This window comes from Bombina bombina, chromosome 2, assembly GCF_027579735.1.
Source record: "Bombina bombina isolate aBomBom1 chromosome 2, aBomBom1.pri, whole genome shotgun sequence".
In the NCBI taxonomy this organism is placed as follows: domain Eukaryota; kingdom Metazoa; phylum Chordata; class Amphibia; order Anura; family Bombinatoridae; genus Bombina; species Bombina bombina.
Genome location: NC_069500.1, coordinates 1,012,377,652 through 1,012,394,262, shown reverse-complemented (window position 1 = coordinate 1,012,394,262; position 16,611 = coordinate 1,012,377,652). Strand labels below are relative to the sequence as shown.

General features: G+C 38.5%; 1 protein-coding gene across 3 annotated transcripts in view; it reads left to right on the top strand.

Moving 5' to 3' along the window:
* The window catches only part of PRSS12 (serine protease 12), a 504,723-nt gene that overhangs the window by 468,138 nt on the left and 19,974 nt on the right, over window positions 1–16,611 (top strand). For all 3 annotated transcript variants that reach the window (XM_053703591.1, XM_053703592.1, XM_053703590.1), the window contains one exon: window positions 14,476–14,756. In XM_053703591.1, the coding sequence (XP_053559566.1) occupies window positions 14,476–14,756 (281 nt within the window). The remainder of the gene's footprint in view (window positions 1–14,475; window positions 14,757–16,611) is intronic.

Here is a 16,611-nt window from a genome sequence, read left to right as displayed (position 1 = left end):
ACAGAGCCTTGCGGTACCCCAACAGAAAGGGGTAATGGGGCAGAGGATGCCCCAGAGAAGGCTACACTAAAGGTATAGTTAGACAAGTAGAAAGAGAACTTACAACAGCAATGAAAATAACAGCATAATTAACCTCCCAGTGAGGGGTTGTAAAGAGAAATATTTTTATTTGAAATAGCTAGTTTTGCTAATTGAACTATCCCAACCTTAATTAGCATTTCAATATGTAACTATGATACTCTGTGTATCAAAATAGATAACATGACTAGGTCTGCTCTTTCTGCATGGCCAGCCCATTAAAATGGACATGCCCTTGAGAACAATAGGTTTTAATGAGGAAAAACAAATACAAAAATAAACACAAAGGACCACATGCCTATACATTTAATATTCTGCAGTGAGTATAAAAAGTAATTTGGAACACAATAAGAGGAAACTAATTTTACAGCATATTGTCCCTTTAATTTTGCTTTCTAGAATCTTATTTTGTGTTATTTTGTGCACAATACCAGCCAACAATACATAAAGAACTAGTTAATAGCACAACCCAGTGAGTTAATGAGTTGTCTAGCAGAGAACTATATCAAAATTTCATATGCTGAAAAAACGTAATTATAATATTGCATATCCATGTATTTCTCTTGTTCTCTTTCAAATTGAGTTGCATAAATCTATGTTCATAATGATTAATATGAAATATTATATACTCTGTAAGAAATTGACAACGCTGTTGTACACATGCTTTTGCTTGGTATGCAGAATGATATATTCCACTTCATTCCCACTCTCTTATGTAATGTCACTAAGTCTGAAATGTCAGACACGGAGGAAAATCTATTCTAGTAACAGGAAGCAGTTTGAATTCCATTATAGAGATCTCTTACCTAAATAATCCTTACATGAGGAAATTTCAAAGACACTCTGACCGCGTGGGTTACTTGCTTTACTTTGCTTTCACTTACTTATTGGTAACTACAGATTTTAACTTTATCAGTTCATTCATAGGGAAACAGTGCTCTCCAGTGATTAAAAACCCTATATGCTTATTTCAGCAAGTCTAAAAAAACAGGGGAGAATGTCAAGCAACTAGAAACACTTAAATGTGTTAAATATATTCATCAAACTCACCAGTAAATCCCTAATAATATTATATAGGGGGGGGGGGGCAAATATTATATGATAAATACAGTTTTTTTTTTCAATTAGCTGTAACATGGGTTGAATAGATTTGGCTAAATGTTTGTAGTTTTTTTTAGGATCAGAAGTTACTTCAAAGAATGGAAATATGAAGTAAATGAGTTAATTTTTACGTTATTAAAGGGCCATTTTAGAAAAAAAATTAAATGCTGTATTCCTTTAGAGCATGTAATTGTAAGACTATGGAACCTAGACTACTGTGTGTTTAACCAGTGCAAAGGGGTTAAACACACAGTAGAAATACTGCTTGGTACTTGCAGAGTACTTCTGGTCCAGAGTGCTGATCTAGGGCGCAATCCGATAAACGGCGTAGTTTGCGGCGCAAGCGAGGGAACCCGCGTCGCCCGCAGTTTCAGCTCGCAACTCGAGCTATCCCATATACGGCGCCGTCAGATGCTAAAGTGCTGTAAGTCAGATAAACCAGCGATGTCCAGAAATCTGCGCAAGTACAAATTTCTGGCGTCGCCAGTGACTTACGGCACGTTAGAAACTGCCGGCGCCTACAAAACCTGACTAAAGTCTAAATCACCTGCACTGTCTAACACGCCTCCCTAACATAGCCCGACACGTCTAACCCTCTATCCGCTATCCCCCCTCACTATCCTAACAATAAAATATGTATTAACCCCTAAACCGCCGCTCCCGGAGCCTGACGCTACCTAATAAAGTTATTAACCCCTAAACCGCCGCCAGCTATATTAAATCTATAACCCCCTAAAGTGAGCCCCTAACACCGCCGCCATCTACCTTACCTACCCCCTAAAGTGAGCCCCTACCCCGCCGCTATCTATTTTAAAATTATTAACCCCTAATCTAATCCCCCTACCCCGCCGCCATCTATATTAAATTATTTAACCCCTAAAATACAAAACTATCCCTACCACTAAACCTAAGTCTAACCCTACAAATAGCCCTGAAAAGGGCTTTTTGCATGGCATTGCCCCAAAGTAACAGCTCTTTTGCCAGCCCTTAAAAGGGCTTTTTGTGGGGCATGCCCCAAAGAATTCAGCTCTTTTGCCAGCCCTTAAAAGGGCTTTTGGCGGGGCTTTGTCACAAAGTAAACTGCTCTTTTGCCTACAATCTACATCCCTCTACACCGCAGCCACCGATAATAAATGTATTAACCCCTAATCTAATCCCCCTACACAGCCACCAGCTATATTAGGGTTAATATAGTTAATATAGTTATTATATTATATATATTAACTATATTAACCCTAATTATATTAGGGTTAATATAGTTAATATCGTTATTATATTATATATATATATTAAGTATAATAACCCTATCTAACTCTAACATCCTAACTAAACTCTTATTAAAATAAATCTAATATTAATATTATTAATTAAAATATTCCTATTTAAAACTAAATACTTACCTATAAAATAAACCCTAAGATAGCTACAATATAATTAATAATTACATTGTAGCTATGTTAGGGTTTATATTTATTTTACAGGTAAATTGTTAATTATTTTAACTAGGTATAATAGCTATTAAATAGTTATTAACTATTTAATAGCTACCTAGTTAAAATAATTACCCAATTACCTGTAAAATAAATCCTAACCTAAGTTACAAATACACCTACACTATCAATAAATTAAATAAACTACAAATATCTATCTAAAAATACAATTAAATAAACTAAACTAAATTACAAAAAAACCAAACACTAAATTACAAAAAATAAAAAAAGATTACAAGATTTTTAAGCTAATTACACCTATTCTAAGCCCCCTAATAAAATAATAAAGCCCCCCAAAATAAAAAAAATTCCCTACCCTATTCTAAATTAAAAAAAGTTCAAAGCTCTTTTACCTTACCAGCCCTTAAAAGGGCCTTTTGTGGGGTCATGCCCCAAAGAAAACTGCTCTTTTGACTGAAAAACCCCCCACAATACCACCCCCCAACATTACAACCCACATACCCCTAATCTAACCCAAAACCCCCTTAAATAAACCTAACACTACCCCCCTGAAGATCTCCCTACCTTGTCTTCACCACACCGGGCCGAACTCCTCATCCGATCCGGGCGATGTCTTTATCCAAGCGGCAGCAAAGTCTTCTTCTATCCGGCAGCATCTTCCATCAAACGGCATCTTCAATCTTCATTCGTCGCTCCTCCGACGCGGAGCATCAGAACTTGAATCTGATTGGCTGATTCAACAATCAGCCAATCAGATTTTTCTACCTTAATTCCGATTGGCTGATAGAATCCTATCAGCCAATCGGAATTCGACGGACGCCATCTTGGATGACGTAATTTAAAGGTACCTCATTCCTCGTTCAGTCGTCGGCCGGGGTGGATGCTCTGCGTCGGAGGAGCGACGATTGAAGATTGAAGATGCCGTTTGATGGAAGATGCTGCCGGATAGAAGAAGACTTTGCTGCCGCTTGGATAAAGACATCGCCCGGATCGGATGAGGAGTTCGGCCCGGTGTGGTGAAGAAAAGGTAGGGAGATCTTCAGGGGGGTAGTGTTAGGTTTATTTAAGGGGGGTTTGGGTTAGATTAGGGGTATGTGGGTGGTGGGTTGTAATGTTGGGGGGTGGTATTGTGTTTTGATTTTTTTCAGGCAAAAGAGCAGTTTTCTTTGGGGCATGCCCCCACAAAAGGCCCTTTTAAGGGCTGGTAAGGTAAAAGAGCTTTGAACTTTTTTTAATTTAGAATAGGGTATGGAATTTTTTTTATTTTGGGGGGCTTTATTATTTTATTAGGGGGCTTAGAATAGGTGTACTTAGCTTAAAAATCTTGTAATCTTTTTTTTATTTTTTTGTAATTTAGGCCTAGATTTGGAGTTCGGCGGTAGCCGTCAAAACCAGCGTTAGAGGCTCCTAACGCTGGTTTTGGCCGCCCGCTGGTATTTGGAGTCAGTGATTAAAGGGTCTAACGCTCACTTTTCAGCCGCGACTTTTCCATACCGCAGATCCCCCTACGCCATTTGCGTAGCCTATCTTTTCAATGGGATCTTTCTAACGCTGGTATTTAGAGTCGTTTCTGAAGTGAGCGTTAGAGCTCTAACGACAAGATTCCAGCCGCCTGAAAATAGCAGGAGTTAAGAGCTTTCTGGCTAACGCCGGTTCATAAAGCTCTTAACTACTGTACCCTAAAGTACACTAACACCCATAAACTACCTATGTACCCCTAAACCGAGCTCCCCCCACATCGCCGCCACTCGATTAAAATTTTTAACCCCTAATCTGCCGACCGCCACCTACGTTATACTTATGTACCCCTAATCTGCTGCCCCTAACCCCGCCGACCCCTGTATTACATTTATTAACCCCTAACCTGCCCCCCACAACGTCGCCGCCAGCTACTTAAAATAATTAACCCCTAATCTTCCGACCGCAAAGCGCCGCCACCTACGTTATCCCTATGTACCCCTAATCTGCTACCCCTAACACCGCCGACCCCTATATTATATTTATTAACCCCTAATCTGTCCCCCTCAACGTCGCCTCCACCTGCCTACACTTATTAACCCCTAATCTGCCGAGCGGACCTCACCGCTATTCTAATAAATGTATTAACCCCTAAAGCTAAGTCTAACCCTAACACTAACACCCCCCTAAGTTAAATATAATTTACATCTAACGAAATAAATTAACTCTTATTAAATAAATTATTCCTATTTAAAGCTAAATACTTACCTGTAAAATAAATCCTAATATAGCTACAATATAAATTATAATTATATTATAGCTATTTTAGGATTAATATTTATTTTACAGGCAACTTTGTAATTATTTTAACCAGGTACAATAACTATTAAATAGTTAAGAACTATTTAATAGTTACCTAGTTAAAATAATAACAAATTTACCTGTAAAATAAATCCTAACCTAAGATATAATTAAACCTAACACTACCCTATCAATAAAATAATTAAATAAACTACCTACAATTAACCTAACACTACACTATCAATAAATAAATTAAACACAATTCCTACAAATAAATACAATTAAATAAACTAGCTAAAGTACAAAAAATAAAAAAGAACTAAGTTACAGAAAATAAAAAAATATTTACAAACATAAGAAAAATATTACAACAATTTTAAACTAATTACACCTACTCTAAGCCCCCTAATAAAATAACAAAGCCCCCCAAAATAAAAAATTCCCTACCCTATTCTAAATTAAAAAAGTTACAAGCTCTTTTACCTTACCAGCCCTGAACAGGGCCCTTTGCGGGGCATGCCCCAAGAATTTCAGCTCTTTTGCCTGTAAAAAAAACATACAATACCCCCCCCCCCAACATTACAACCCACCACCCACATACCCCTAATCTAACCCAAACCCCCCTTAAATAAACCTAACACTAAGCCCCTGAAGATCTTCCTACCTTGTCTTCACCATCCAGGTATCACCGATCCGTCCTGGCTCCAAGATCTTCATCCAACCCAAGCGGGGGTTGGCGATCCATAATCCGGTCCAGAAGAGGCTCCAAAGTCTTCCTCCTATCCGGCAAGAAGAGGACATCCGGACCGGCAAACATCTTCTCCAAGCGGCATCTTCGATCTTCTTCCATCCGGAGCGAAGCGGCAGGATCCTGAAGACATCCAGCGCGGAACATCCATCCGGACCGACGACTGAACGACGAATGACTGTTCCTTTAAGGCACGTCATCCAAGATGGCGTCCCTCGAATTCCGATTGGCTGATAGGATTCTATAAGCCAATCGGAATTAAGGTAGGAATTTTCTGATTGGCTGATGGAATCAGCCAATCAGAATCAAGTTCAATCCGATTGGCTGATCCAATCAGCCAATCAGATTGAGCTCGCATTCTATTGGCTGTTCCGATCAGCCAATAGAATGCGAGCTCAATCTGATTGGCTGATTGGATCGGCCAATCGGATTGAACTAGATTCTGATTGGCTGATTCCATCAGCCAATCAGAAAATTCCTACCTTAATTCCGATTGGCTGATAGAATCCTATCAGCCAATCGGAATTCGAGGGACGCCATCTTGGATGACGTCCCTTAAAGGAACAGTCATTCGTCGTTCAGTCGTCGGTCCGGATGGATGTTCCGCGCTGGATGTCTTCAGGATCCTGCCGCTTCGCTCCGGATGGAAGAAGATCAAAGATGCCGCTTGGAGAAGATGTTTGCCGGTCCGGATGTCCTCTTCTTGCCGGATAGGAGGAAGACTTTGGAGCCTCTTCTGGACCGGATTATGGTTCGCCAACCCCCGCTTGGGTTGGATGAAGATCTTGGAGCCAGGACGGATCGGTGATACCTGGATGGTGAAGACAAGGTAGGAAGATCTTCAGGGGCTTAGTGTTAGGTTTATTTAAGGGGGGTTTGGGTTAGATTAGGGGTATGTGGGTGGTGGGTTGTAATGTTGGGGGGGGGGTATTGTATGTTTTTTTTTACAGGCAAAAGAGCTGAAATTCTTGGGGCATGCCCCGCAAAGGGCCCTGTTCAGGGCTGGTAAGGTAAAAGAGCTTGTAACTTTTTTAATTTAGAATAGGGTAGGGAATTTTTTATTTTGGGGGGCTTTGTTATTTTATTAGGGGGCTTAGAGTAGGTGTAATTAGTTTAAAATTGTTGTAATATTTTTCTTATGTTTGTAAATATTTTTTTATTTTCTGTAACTTAGTTCTTTTTTATTTTTTGTACTTTAGCTAGTTTATTTAATTGTATTTATTTGTAGGAATTGTGTTTAATTAATTTATTGATAGTGTAGTGTTAGGTTTAATTGTAGGTAGTTTATTTAATTATTTTATTGATAGGGTAGTGTTAGGTTTAATTATAACTTAGGTTAGGATTTATTTTACAGGTAAATTTGTTATTATTTTAACTAGGTAACTATTAAATAGTTCTTAACTATTTAATAGCTATTGTACCTGGTTAAAATAATTACAAAGTTGCCTGTAAAATAAATATTAATCCTAAAATAGCTATAATATAATTATAATTTATATTGTAGCTATATTAGGATTTATTTTACAGGTAAGTATTTAGCTTTAAATAGGAATAAGTTATTTAATAAGAGTTAATTTATTTCGTTAGATAAATATTATATTTAACTTAGGGGGGTGTTAGTGTTAGGGTTAGACTTAGCTTTAGGGGTTAATCCATTTATTAGAATAGCGGTGAGCTCCGATCGGAAGATTAGGGGTTAATAATTGAAGGTAGGTGTCGGCGATGTTAGGGAGGGCAGATTAGGGGTTAATACTATTTATGATAGGGTTAGTGAGGCGGATTAGGGGTTAATAACTTTATTATAGTAGCGCTCAGGTCCGCTCGGCAGATTAGGGGTTAATAAGTGTAGGCAGGTGTCGGCGACGTTGTGGGGGGCAGGTTAGGGGTTAATAAATATAATATAGGGGTCGGCGGTGTTAGGGGTAGCAGATTAGGGGTACATAGGGAGAACGTAGGTTGCGGCGGTTTACGGAGCGGCAGATTAGGGGTTAAAAAAAATATGCAGGGGTCAGCGATAGCGGGGGCGGCAGATTAGGGGTTAATAAGTGTAAGGGTAGGGGTGTTTAGACTCGGGGTACATGTTAGGGTGTTAGGTGCAGACGTAGGAAGTGTTTCCCCATAGGAAACAATGGGGCTGCGTTAGGAGCTGAACGCTGCTTTTTTGCAGGTGTTAGGTTTTTTTTCAGCTCAAACAGCCCCATTGTTTCCTATGGGAGAATCGTGCACGAGCACGTTTTTGAGGCCGGCCGCGTCCGTAAGCAACTCTGGTATCGAGAGTTGCATTTGCGGTAAAAATTCTCTACGCTCCTTTTTTGGAGCCTAACGCAGCATTTGTTTGAACTCTCGATACCAGAGTTAATTTTATGGTGCGGCCAGAAAAAAGCCCGCGGAGCGTTAACAGCCCTTTTACCGCCGAACTCCAAATCTAGGCCTTAGTGTTTTGTTTTTTTTGTAATTTAGTTTAGTTTAGTTTAATTGTATTTTTAGATAGATATTTGTAGTTTATTTAATTTATTGATAGTGTAGGTGTATTTGTAACTTAGGTTAGGATTTATTTTACAGGTAATTGGGTAATTATTTTAACTAGGTAGCTATTAAATAGGTAATAACTATTTAATAGCTATTATACCTAGTTAAAATAATTAACAATTTACCTGTAAAATAAATATAAACCCTAACATAGCTACAATGTAATTATTAATTATATTGTAGCTATCTTAGTGTTTATTTTATAGGTAAGTATTTAGATTTAAATAGGAATATTTTAGTTTATAATATAAATTAGATTTATTTAATAAGAATTTAGTTAGGGGTGTTAGGGTTAGATAGAGTTAATATAGTTAATATAAATACTATAGTAACTATATTAACTATCTTAACCCTAATATAATTAGGGTTAATATAGTTAATATATATAATGTAATAACTATATTAACTATAATATACTTAGGGTTAACATAGATATTATAGCTGGCGGCAGGGTAGGTAGATTAAATTAGGGGTTAATAATTTTAATATAGATGGCAGCGGTGTAAGGGGCTTATATTAGGGGTTAATACCATTAATATAGGTGCGGCGGTGTAGGTAGGGCAGGTTATAGGGCAAAAAAGCTGTTAACTTTGGGGCAAAGCCCCGCAAAAGGCCCTTTTAAGGGCTGGTAATAGAGTTTATTACTTTATGGATATTAGATTAGGGGTTAATAATATTAATATAGCTGGCGGCGGTGTAAGGGGTCAGATTAGGGGATAGATCAGGTAGATGGCGGCGGTTTTAGGGGCTCACAGTAGGGGGTTAGTTTATGTAGATGGCGGCAGTTTAGGGGTTAAATACTTTATTAGGGATTGCGGTTGACAGGTAGATAGACATTGCGCATGCGTTAGGTGTTAGGTTTTATTTAGCAGACCGCGGTTGACAGTTAGATAGACATTGCGCATGCGTTAGGTGTTAGGTTTATTTAGCAGCTAGTTAAGAGAGTTACGGGGCTCCAATAGTCAGCGTAAGGCTTCTTACGGCTGCTTTTTGTGGCAAGGTGAAAATGGAGTAAGATTTCTCCATTTTCGCCACGTAAGTCCTTACGCTGTATATTGGATACCAAACTGCGCGGGTTTGGTATACCTGCCTATGGCCCAAAAAACTACGGGCGACGGCAGAAATATACGTGCGTAACTTCTAGGTTACGCCGTATATAGGATACCAAACCCGCGCAAATATTGGCGTTGCCAGCTTTTGCGGGTGACAATTTTTATCGTATCGACCCCCTAATCGGCAGTGCTAGTCTCACCAGTCATATGTGGGACTAGCAGTCTAGGGTTGATGCTCTGAAAATGAAGTGCTCTAATGGATGAGATCATGTAATTTCTTTGACTATAATGACCTATTAAAGAAATTATGCTGTTTTTTATTTATTAAGCATATTAGGAAGATGTGCATCTCTGTAATGAGAAGGGGTGTGGTCTAATGACATCAACACCCTATATCAGGTGTGCATAATTATTAGGCAACTTCCTTTCCTTTGGCAAAATGGGTCAAAAGAAGGACTTGACAGGCTCAGAAAAGTCAAAAATAGTGAGATATCTTGCAGAGGGATGCAGCACTCTTAAAATTGCAAAGCTTCTGAAGCGTGATCATCGAACAATCAAGCGTTTCATTCAAAATAGTCAACAGGGTCGCAAGAAGCGTGTGGAAAAACCAAGGCGCAAAATAACTGCCCATGAACTGAAAAAAGTCAAGCGTGCAGCTGCCAAGATGCCACTTGCCACCAGTTTGGACATATTGCAGAGCTGCAACATCACTGGAGTGCCCAAAAGCACAAGGTGTGCAATACTCAGAGACATGGCCAAGGTAAGAAAGGCTGAAAGACGACCACCACTGAACAAGACACACAAGCTGAAACGTCAAGACTGGGCCAAGAAATATCTCAAGACTGATTTTTCTAAGGTTTTATGGACTGATGAAATGAGAGTGAGTCTTGATGGGCCAGATGGATGGGCCCGTGGCTGGATTGGTAAAGGGCAGAGAGCTCCAGTCCGACTCAGACGCCAGCAAGGTGGAGGTGGAGTACTGGTTTGGGCTGGTATCATCAAAGATGAGCTTGTGGGGCCTTTTCGGGTTGAGGGGATGGAGTCAAGCTCAACTCCCAGTCCTACTGCCAGTTTCTGGAAGACACCTTCTTCAAGCAGTGGTACAGGAAGAAGGCTGCATCCTTCAAGAAAAACATGATTTTCATGCAGGACAATGCTCCATCACACGCGTCCAAGTACTCCACAGCGTGGCTGGCAAGAAAGGGTATAAAAGAAGAAAATCTAATGACATGGCCTCCTTGTTCACCTGATCTGAACCCCATTGAGAACCTGTGGTCCATCATCAAATGTGAGATTTACAAGGAGGGAAAACAGTACACCTCTCTGAACAGTGTCTGGGAGGCTGTGGTTGCTGCTGCACGCAATGTTGATGGTGAACAGATCAAAACACTTACTGAATCCATGGATGGCAGGCTTTTGAGTGTCCTTGCAAAGAAAGGTGGCTATATTGGTCACTGATTTGTTTTTGTTTTGTTTTTGAATGTCAGAAATGTATATTTGTGAATGTTGAGATGTTATATTGGTTTCACTGTTAAAAATAAATAATTGAAATGGGTATATATTTGTTTTTTGTTAAGTTGCCTAATAATTATGCACAGTAATAGTCACCTGCACACACAGATATCCCCCTAAAATAGCTATAACTAAAAACAAACTAAAAACTACTTCCAAAACTATTCAACTTTGATATTAATGAGTTTTTTGGGTTCATTGAGAACATGGTTGTTGTTCAATAATAAAATTAATCCTCAAAAATACAACTTGCCTAATAATTCTGCACTCCCTGTATATATATATATATGTATATATATATATACTTACCATAATTTTTAGAGGTGAAACTGGGACCACCTGGTGCAGTGCCAGTGGAGGTGTGGTCAGGAGCATTTTCAAGGGGGCGTGGCAATTACCAGTCTTTTTAAAGTAGTAGCTTTTATGTGTGTAATGTTTCGTGGATACGCTACCCTTCCTCAGTCAAACAAGTGAATCACACAGTTTAAATAGACCATAGCACCACCCCCTAGTGAAAAAGGCACCATTACGTTGTCATGGCAAATAAATCATTAATCAAAATCTCAGATTCTAAATAATGCCAAACATCAAGCATAATTATCACTTTCATAATTATCTATTTCACAATTTAATATCTGTTTTTTATTTATTAAGCATATTAGGAAGATGTGCATCTCTGTAATGAGAAGGGGTGTGGTCTAATGACATCAACACCCTATATCAGGTGTGCATAATTATTAGGCAACTTCCTTTCCTTTGGCAAAATGGGTCAAAAGAAGGACTTGACAGGCTCAGAAAAGTCAAAAATAGTGAGATATCTTGCAGAGGGATGCAGCACTCTTAAAATTGCAAAGCTTCTGAAGCGTGATCATCGAACAATCAAGCGTTTCATTCAAAATAGTCAACAGGGTCGCAAGAAGCGTGTGGAAAAACCAAGGCGCAAAATAACTGCCCATGAACTGAAAAAAGTCAAGCGTGCAGCTGCCAAGATGCCACTTGCCACCAGTTTGGACATATTGCAGAGCTGCAACATCACTGGAGTGCCCAAAAGCACAAGGTGTGCAATACTCAGAGACATGGCCAAGGTAAGAAAGGCTGAAAGACGACCACCACTGAACAAGACACACAAGCTGAAACGTCAAGACTGGGCCAAGAAATATCTCAAGACTGATTTTTCTAAGGTTTTATGGACTGATGAAATGAGAGTGAGTCTTGATGGGCCAGATGGATGGGCCCGTGGCTGGATTGGTAAAGGGCAGAGAGCTCCAGTCCGACTCAGACGCCAGCAAGGTGGAGGTGGAGTACTGGTTTGGGCTGGTATCATCAAAGATGAGCTTGTGGGGCCTTTTCGGGTTGAGGGGATGGAGTCAAGCTCAACTCCCAGTCCTACTGACAGTTTCTGGAAGACACCTTCTTCAAGCAGTGGTACAGGAAGAAGGCTGCATCCTTCAAGAAAAACATGATTTTCATGCAGGACAATGCTCCATCACACGCGTCCAAGTACTCCACAGCGTGGCTGGCAAGAAAGGGTATAAAAGAAGAAAATCTAATGACATGGCCTCCTTGTTCACCTGATCTGAACCCCATTGAGAACCTGTGGTCCATCATCAAATGTGAGATTTACAAGGAGGGAAAACAGTACACCTCTCTGAACAGTGTCTGGGAGGCTGTGGTTGCTGCTGCACGCAATGTTGATGGTGAACAGATCAAAACACTTACTGAATCCATGGATGGCAGGCTTTTGAGTGTCCTTGCAAAGAAAGGTGGCTATATTGGTCACTGATTTGTTTTTGTTTTGTTTTTGAATGTCAGAAATGTATATTTGTGAATGTTGAGATGTTATATTGGTTTCACTGTTAAAAATAAATAATTGAAATGGGTATATATTTGTTTTTTGTTAAGTTGCCTAATAATTATGCACAGTAATAGTCACCTGCACACACAGATATCCCCCTAAAATAGCTATAACTAAAAACAAACTAAAAACTACTTCCAAAACTATTCAGCTTTGATATTAATGAGTTTTTTGGGTTCATTGAGAACATGGTTGTTGTTCAATAATAAAATTAATCCTCAAAAATACAACTTGCCTAATAATTCTGCACTCCCTGTATATATATATATGTATATATATATATATATATATATATATATACTTACCATAATTTTTAGAGGTGAAACTGGGACCACCTGGTGCAGTGCCAGTGGAGGTGTGGTCAGGAGCATTTTCAAGGGGGCGTGGCAATTACCAGTCTTTTTAAAGTAGTAGCTTTTATGTGTGTAATGTTTCGTGGATACGCTACCCTTCCTCAGTCAAACAAGTGAATCACACAGTTTAAATAGACCATAGCACCACCCCCTAGTGAAAAAGGCACCATTACGTTGTCATGGCAAATAAATCATTAATCAAAATCTCAGATTCTAAATAATGCCAAACATCAAGCATAATTATCACTTTCATAATTATCTATTTCACAATTTAATATCTGCAGTGTATTAAAATTTTCACAAATACTGATAAGGCATAAATACTACATTGAATGAAAGTAAAAAAGAAACAAGTACCTGCTAAAGCTGTTTAAGAGGCTACTCTATACCATAATGCAGAAAGATTATAGCCAAAATGCTATCTTGCATGAAGTAAAGCAAGATCCAGGCGAAAAATCCTGCCTGTCTGTACTTCTTTGTCATACCCATATGATTCCCCTAAAGGTGTATTACCGGCAATGTCACCAGGGGTCAGTGGGGTGTTAAATTCTTAGAAAAATAAACCAAGTAGTACTACAAAATTAAAAAAAACCCTACGCTGCTCACTCAGCCTGTTTTACTAAATGTAAACTTTGAAGGACACAAACGTTAAGCTAAGCAGGGCTGTATGTAAAGTACCAGCATCCAACTATGCTGGAGAGCCACAGTCCAGTCATTTTGAATAATGTGTCTGGATTTCAGGTGGTCTGAAACCCAGACACATGATTTGAAACCTGGAGGTGGCAACCCTACTTGGACAGAATGAACAACTGGGTGGGACACTGGGACAGCGCCTCCAAACCGGGACAATCCCAGTAAAAGTGGGACTTCTGGTATATATATATATATATATATATATATATATATATATATATATATATATATAAGGGCAGCAGTTATTTTTATTTTTATTTTTTTCTGGAAAAAAAAAGTTAAGTAAAGTTATTTAAGTTTAACGTGAGTCAAACTGGAAATGTATGATTATGTGCAAGTGGGAGACATGGGTGGGAGTGAAAAACATTTCTTTCATATGACTATACAAAAGGTAGAATTATCTTGAGATATAAATCCTGAAAATTACAGTATAACAATGTTGCTTGCAAATGCATTACATCGCAAAGGAATAAAGGCCTCATATTCAAAAACTCGCTTTCATCATGGAGAGAAATCAAGCAAATACTTTCTGATTTATTTTAGACCTTATTTTGTAATGTAGGCATTTCTCCTTCCCAGCAAGAACCCTACATAGTGAGATAAATATCTTTCAAATTAAATTTGTGTTTCTAACATTTTTTTAGGAACCTCTCCATACTGACAAAATGTCTTAGATTATCTTGCCTGAGTGGAGAGCTTTTGAATATCAGGCCTTAAGCATCTATCTAGCTATCTATCTATCTTTTTATATGGGTCCAAATCACTGTATTTTTACCATAAATTGTGATTTAATGTTGTTATATATATAAATGTCCATGTTATAATTAATCATCTCCTTTTTTAGATATGGTAACAATACTCGTAATTATGTGATACGAGTTGGGGACTATCATACACTTGTTCCAGAAGAATATGAAGAGGATATTGCAGTCCAGCAAATTATAATACATAAAGACTACAGACCTGATGGCAGTGACTATGATATTGCTCTAATCAAGCTACATGGGTTATCAGAGCAATGTGTGCGTTTCAGCAGCCATGTTTTACCAGCCTGTTTACCACTAAGAAGGGAAAGGCCACAGAAAACTGCCCAAAACTGTTATATCACAGGCTGGGGTGACACAGGTGAGATATTCTATTAAACGATGTATGTAAAATATCTAAACACATTTTAAATAGTATTATAGTGGTACAGGCTATACCCTGATTTAGTTTCATAGAGTATTAAATACTTGCTGTACATTGTACTAGTCCCATTTTTGGAAGTTAAATTATTATAGAGCCACTGTGTTACCTCCCTGCTGGCATCTGACAGGCATGACCATTTTTTTTTCAATTCAAGCCAGTACAGATAGTGGGGCCGATTTATTAAAGTGCGGATGGACATGATACGATGTAGAGTATCATGTCCGCCACACATCGATAAATGAAGACAGCATATGCTGTCTGCATTTATCATTGCACAAGCAGTTATTGTGAACTGCTTGTGCATTCCCGCCCCCTGCAGATTTGCGGCTAGCAGAGGGTGCCAATCAGCCCGATCTTATAGAATCGGACGGATTGATGTCCACAGCCTCAGAGCAGGCGGACAAGTTATGGAGCAGCGGTCTTTAGACCGCTGCTTCATAACTGCTGTTTCCGACGAGACTTAAGGCTTGCACGGAAACAGGGGCAACAAGCTCCTTTCAGAGCTTGACAATTCATCCCCAATGGGTTAAAGGGACATAAAACTCTACCTCTTTTTTAAATGACAATTCAAATATAGAGTACCATTTTTAAAAAACTTTCCAAATTTGCTTTGTTCCTTTGGTGTCCTTTATTGAAGTGCATACCTAGGTAGGCTTAGGAGCATGTTCATATGTGGTGCACTATATGGCAACAGTTTTACATCATTACTTTCATCTTGTGATGAAAAGTGTATAACATGCATGGATGCAAAACTGTTGCCATATAGAGCTCCAAACCCTTGCCTGTCTAGGTATGGTCTTCTTCTAAGAATACCAAGAGAACAAAGTAAATGCAATCATAGAAGTCCATTTTTTTTTATTTTTATTTTTTATTGTACGCTCTGAATCAAAGAAAATGTGGCTTTCAAGTTCCTTTCAATATAGAAAGAAAATCATTTTTATGTGTGAAACTTCACTAAAGTTTACTGAATAGATATGGAGAACATATTTATTTAAAGGGCCACTAAAGTAAAAATTAAAGTTTCATGATTCAGATAAAGCATGCCATTTAAAACATAAAACTTTCCATTATACATCCATTATCAAAACGTGCAGATTCTTTTTATATGCACACTATATGACGCACCAGCTCCTACTGAACATGCACAAAATGGCACAATTTATACGTATATTAATTTTGGGATTGACTGATGGCTTTCACATGATACAGGGGGTATAGCTGTAGCAATGTTACTGTAGCAGGTTTGTTGCAGTGCAAACTCTAACACTACCTCGATCCCTAATTCCAACTCCTAAATATAATGCAAATCGTTAACTGCAACCTGTTTAGATTCATGGTTACAACATTGCTGCAATGGGATCTAATGGTTGGCAAGATTTTGGCAGACACAAGATCTCTATCACAACACTGGTGTTGGATACCTCATCTCAGAGGAATTGCAGTTAGATTCTCTATAACGTGTACTATACTATGCTGAATTAGTATATCAATAGACAACCAATATTTATAACTCCATAAATGGTCAAGGTAATAAATAAAAAAGAATATTGAACATTTTTAAGTAGACTGTGGGGTATAAATGGTGATGGCTTCAATACTAAAGAAAAGGGAATAAGTATGGTAAGGCCTCATACAAAAATGTGTTCATATTAATTAATGGAATTTGGTAGACCTTAAGAGCTAGATTACAATTGGAGAGCTAAATATCACTTGCTCGCAAGAGATATTATAGCTCCAGTGAGTAATACCAGCACACACTAATGTGTGCTGGTATTACAAATTAAGCGCAATT